This window comes from Pinus tabuliformis, chromosome 1_2 (assembly GCF_031772625.1).
Source record: "Pinus tabuliformis cultivar Carrire ecotype Pingquan chromosome 1_2, CPIR1, whole genome shotgun sequence".
Lineage (NCBI taxonomy): Eukaryota > Viridiplantae > Streptophyta > Pinopsida > Pinales > Pinaceae > Pinus > Pinus tabuliformis.
Genome location: NC_142298.1, coordinates 990373384 through 990379383, shown reverse-complemented (window position 1 = coordinate 990379383; position 6000 = coordinate 990373384). Strand labels below are relative to the sequence as shown.

At 44.6% G+C, this 6000-nt stretch overlaps 1 protein-coding gene across 1 annotated transcript; it reads left to right on the top strand.

Annotated features, from left to right (window-relative positions):
- Positions 1-1324: 1324 nt before the first annotated feature.
- LOC149209381 (uncharacterized) lies at positions 1325-2233 on the top strand. Its single transcript, XM_089398608.1, has one exon. The coding sequence runs from the start codon at positions 1325-1327 to the stop codon at positions 2231-2233; it is 909 nt and encodes a 302-aa protein (XP_089254734.1).
- Positions 2234-6000: the final 3767 nt, after the last annotated feature.

Here is a 6000-nt window from a genome sequence, read left to right as displayed (position 1 = left end):
CCGCGAGGCCTGTTTTGGGGCCTGGCCTCCGCCATGGCCCATTCTGATCCATCATCTGGGGATGCAGAGAAAGCTTTCTCTGATTTGGTAAAATCTCTGCCCCCTGTCCGTCCGAAGCCAGCAACATCCAAATTTGTAAAGAAACTTGATACACTCCAAGAAGTTCAGTTACCTCCTTCTCTTCCACGAATGGCAGCTTTATCTCTAGCAGAAAAAGGGCTCATTGGGCAGTTCATAGGCTTATGGCCCTCACCAAAGACAGTCCAGAGATGGGTGGAAAGGAACTGGTCTGATAAAACTCAAGGAAAGATTTCGATTCGATTCTGCGGCAAAGGCTATTATACCTTCCATTTTGAAACCAAAGCAGATAAGGATCTGATATTTAGAAACGGGCCCTATTTTATGGACTCTCGAGGGTTATATCTGAACAAATGGACCCCTGATTTCGACCCTGAACTCGATATTCCGAATGCGGTTCCGGTTTGGGTCCGTCTTCCCCATCTCCCCCTGCACTGCTGGGGATATGACTCGGTAAAAGCAATAGGGAATGCAGTCGGCAAGTACATCGACAGAAGCGAGCCTAAAGATAACATGCAAGCTTGTGCAAGGATTTGCGTAGAAGTGGACCTTGGGAAAGGCCTACCAGAAGCCATCAAGCTGAAGGTGGATGACTGGAGCTACATACAGCAGCTGGACTACGAGCAAATTCCATTTAAATGTAAGGTATGCCATGAATACGGCCATTTTGCCAATAGATGCTCTAAAAATACTAATCTTGACTCTGAAGATCAAGGAGATCAGTGGGAAACTGTGAAAAAAAAGAAAGCAGCACCTCAGGCAAAACAAGATCCACCTACTGAACAACCGGGACCCTCCTCTCCTCGCCCCACCTCTCCATCTTTTAACCCTCCTGGACCTTCCCTTGACTCTTCCTTCCCCTCCTCTTCCAACCCTTTCCTTATTTTATCCTCTGATGATCCTCAGACTGATCAGCCATCTTCGAATCTGATTGAGCCCCCCTTGATTTCTTCGACCCCCTCTCAGCCCGTCATTGATCCTCCCCCCTCAGAACCACCAGAAGTTCCTCCAAAGACTTTGGCTCCTCCGGTGATATCCACAAGAAACCTGGACCAGGCAGAAAGTCAGCCAAGCAGCATCGGGAAGAAAGCACGCAAAAGGACATAGCCCTAGGGATCCAAACTCCTATGGAATCTTTCATTACAGGTTCACAAGAGAAAGATACAGCAGGTAAAGAACATGAGAGGCGAGCACCTCCTCGCTTGAACGCCTCATGATGAAGCTTTTATCTTGGAACAGCAGGGGTATGGGGCACCCCTCCAAATCAGCTGCCCTACGAGATCTTCTTCAAACAGAAAGACCTGAAATTGTTCTGATACAGGAAACCAAGCAAAGTCAGAGCGAAATGCAAATAATTATAGAAACCCAAAAAAATTTCTCAGGGGCCAGTAGCAACTCCAGAGGAGCCTCTGGAGGAATCACAACCATGTGGAATAAGCAGTACTGGGACTGCAAATCCTTTGTCCTCAATCAAAACTGGGTTAGGACCAACCTTATCAACAAGGAAGAGAGCTGTGACTTAATCATTTATAATGCCTATATCCCCAACCATTACCGGGAAAAGGAACAATGTTGGAAGGATTTGAAGGAAGAAATAGACAAGGAGCAGAACCCAAATGTTATTCTTGCTGGAGACTTCAATTTAATTCTTCATGCGAATGAGAAAAGGGGGGGCACCTTCACCCCCGACCCCTCCAGAAGACAGCTGGAAATGATAATGGCTGAACATGAACTGATGGATATCATTCCAAAAAATAGGAAATATACTTGGAACAACAGAAGATTGGGGCCAGGCAACATTATGGAAAGGTTGGACAGAATACTGGTCAATGTTTCCCTTCTCTCCTCCTTTGCCGCAGGCCACACCAAAATTCTCAGTGCCACAGCCTCAGATCACTTCCCCATTCTCTTAACGCTGGACTCCCACGCTCATTTGGGACCAATTCCGTTCAGGTACAATCCCTTGTGGAGAGACAGCGCTGAGGCCGAGGCTATCATAGAAGAAACTTGGAAGCAACACGTTGAAGGTTCCCCAAATCATATTTGGGAAACAAAACTTCGAAACATAAGGAAGGCACTCAAGGATTGGGCAAAAGCCAGCTATCAAGAGCGGAAGAGATCAAATGGAGGATCAAGTCAAGAGAATTATGGTTAAAGGAAGGTGATAAAAATACGGCATACTTTCATAAGCAGGCCACAGCAAAAAAAACAAGGAACAATGTTACCACTATTATTGATAGTCAAGGCAGCCAGCATAATGACCAAGAATCTATAAAAAGAGTTGCCTTCCTCCATTACAATTGTCTCCTCACAGAAAATCAAGGAGACGCTGACTATTCGGCCTTCCTTAAGCATCTTCCGGAAAAAATCTCTGTTGAGGAGAATGACAGGTTAAACAGTGAAATTACAGAGGAGGAGATCAGAAAAGCCATCTGGACTTTACAACCAGACAAGTCCCCAGGTCCAGATGGTTTCCCAATAAATTTTTACAGGGACCATTGGCATTTGATAAAAAAAGATCTTGTTAAAATGATGAAAGGAATCCAAAGGAAAAAGAAAATGGGGGGCTTCACAAATTCAACTTTTCTCGCCCTCATTCCTAAGGAAAACCGCCCCACTTCTTTCTCCAGATTTAGACCTATTTCTTTGTGTAACACTTCTTACAAGATCTTTGCAAAAATTATAGCAGCCAGGCTCCAGCCACTTCTCCCTTCCCTTATATCTGAAAATCAAGGAGGCTTCATGTCCAACAGGCAAATTCATGATACCATCACCTTGGTTCAAGAAGCTATCCACTCCAGCACATCTAGGCAGGAGAAAGGCTTCGTTCTTAAGCTAGATTTAGCCAACGCATTCGATCGAGTAAGACACTCCTTCTTGTTCGCTGTCTTGAGGAAAATGGGATTTAATTCTGCCTTCATCAGCACCATTGCCGCTTGTATCTCTGGCCCCTGGATCTCGCCTCTCATAAACGGCCGCCGTTGCGATGCTTTTCAATCCTCAAGAGGGCTAAGGCAAGGTTGCCCTCTTTCCCCCTATCTTTTCATCTTGATGGCTGAATCCTTTAGCAGCACCCTTGAACACAACAGAAGAGTTGGCCTCATCTCTGGTATCAAGTTTGGAAACGGAGTGAAAAATATCAATCACTCACAATTTGCTGACGACACTCTGCTTATTGGTGGGGCATCCACTACTATAGCAAGGCGCTTCAAAATCCTCCTCGATCAATTTATGGCGTGCTCAGGAGGAGAAGTCAACTTCCAAAAAAGTTGCATCTATGGATGGAACATCTCCAATCAAACAGCCCACAGTATTGCTAACATCTTTGGAGTTGCCTTCAAAGCAACCTAGGACCACTTTACCTACCTTGGGATGCCGGTCACCATGGGCTCTCTAAAAGCCACCACCTGGAATGAAATAATAGACAAAGTCAAAAGGAAGGTTCAGCAATGGGGAACTCAATGGCTTAACCCAGCTGGCAGATTAATTTTGCTCAAATCAGGTATCTCCTCCTTACCTTTATACCGATTCACTCTTTATCAAGCTCCTGCCTCTTTTCACTATAAGCTGGAAACCGCCCTCCGCAATATTTTATGGCAAGGAGGGAAAAAAGAAAAAAATAGATTCAATTTGGTCAATTGGAAAAGCGTAATACAATCTCCAGATAGAGGTGGGTTGGGAATCAGAGCTCCTAAAATTCTAAATCTCGCATTTGGGATTAAAATGGCTTGGAGGCTAATTAATGAACCAAAAGCCTGGTGGAAACAGGTCATTGAATGCAAATATCTCTCTGACAATAGACAAAGACTCCTTGAAACTGATATTCCCAATAGAGATTCTACCAAAATCTGGCACCTCTGTAAGAAAGCAATCCCCACTCTCATTCAAAACACCTCAAAGATTCCGGGGGAAGGGAGCAGTATAAATTATGCCACTGATAAAATTATGGGTTTCCAACCTCTAAATACTGTTGAAGAAGCCATTCCCTTCATCCTCTATCTTAACAGCAAAGGCATTCAGAGGCTGGACCAAATTTCAAAATGGGATGCTGATACTGGAGCTTGGACTAGCTGGGACTTTCCAGTTATTCCCCCACACTTGGAATCAAGCTATCAAGCCCTCCATAAAAATCTTCAGAACAGAGCCCCCATTAAAAAAGGAGCAGCAGATGGGTTTAGATGGGACCCCACGGGCTCAAGCTATACCATCAAATCTGGCTATCAATTCATTTGCAACAACACTTACCAGACTCCCACCTAGAATCAATGGAGAACAATATGGAAATCTGAGGCCATCCCCAAGGTCAAATTCTTCATCTGGTTGCTGTTAAAGGGCAGAATCCTCACTTCGGAAAACCTAAGAAAGAGAGGGATACATGGACCTTCAATCTGCCCTAATTGTTGCTCTGAGGAGGAAACCATCCACCATCTATTCCTTGATTGCATCTTCGCGAAGAAATGCTGGACCATCATGTCCAACTTGGGCAATATAACATGGCAACCTCAGCAAAACATTGCAGAGACAATCCAAGATTGGAGAAGGAATTGCCCTTGGAAAGATAAAAGGAGCAAGATAGTCAAAAGAACTTGGGATATCATACCTCACAACCTTCTTTGGAAAATCTGGCTCACAAGAAACAAGAAAATCTTTCAAAACAAAGAGGGCAATGTTTGGAAGACATGCAACAATGCTCACCTCTTGGCGCAGGAGACGATGGCAGCCAAATACTCAGGAACAATTAAAGCAACAGACTATTCAGTTGAGGAGAGGCTCATGATCAAGCATATTCTAGGTCGTTCAGGTCATCAACAGAGTATTCAGAGAACTGACAGACAGCATCAACACCAGACCAGGGATTGGGAAATTAGACTACCAACCCAGGATTACAAGAGGTGGATCCAGAGTAACAACTGCCCAATTTTATACTTTGATGGTGCCTCAAAGTCCAACCCAGGACCAGCAGGCGCAGGAGGTGTTATCATTGATGAATTAGGAGAAGAAATCTGCAACTACGAATGGAGTTTGGGGGAAAAAACAAATAATAATGCAGAGGCTCTAGCACTGTATCAAGGGTTGTTGCAATTAAAAAGCATGGGGATTAGAAAAGCTCTTGTTTTAGGAGACTCCTCCATAGTCATTGGCCTCATGAACCATCACCGGAGATCTCCAAACAGTAATCTTCAGCAACATATCCAACGCATCAATCTCCTCACCAAACACTTTGAAAAAATCAGATTCTGCCATATCCTTCGCACGCTCAATGGGGAAGCGGATAAACATGCGAATAACGCAGTTGGACATCCGGAAGGTGCATTGAGGCACAATCACAAAGATTTTTTCCAGCCTCTGCCATGAAGCAGGCCGACCCTGACATTGCCCAGGCACGCAGATCCAGCAAGCGTGTGACGGGCATGGTTACAACAGTCCCAGGACACTTGACAGAGAGTATGAAGCGCATAAACAGTCTCATTCAGGCCTTGATTCAAAGAATAACTGACATCCCGAGAAAAAACAATCACCTCAGCGAAGGACGGAAGAACGATTGCACTGCTCCAGCAAATCGACTTAGAGATTTAGGAAAATATCTTAATAATACAGAGGATCCGACTTCTGCAATGCATTCAGGCCATGGTTGGTTCCGTTCCATAAATACGGGCAGAGGAAAGCAAAGACTTGTCATACATTGCTATGAGCAAGAGCAGCTTCGCTGGAATGAAGAAGGCGCACTTGTCCAGAGTCGAAGACGAAATCAATCTCTGGTATCGCCATTCCTTGCTTTGATTATCTCTTCTCTAATCTTTATCGTGGTGCTTTTCAGGAATAGTTTCAGTGGGAAGGCGAGAACTACTGCTCCATTCCTTCATCAATCTCTGTTTTATTTACTTCACCTCTGCTGGCCGTCCTCCATCTTTCAAACTTGCC

Bases quoted from the DNA above. Each gene is read 5' to 3' on its own strand.
- LOC149209381 (XM_089398608.1), top strand. From the start codon at position 1,325: ATGGGGCACCCCTCCAAATCAGCTGCCCTACGAGATCTTCTTCAAACA.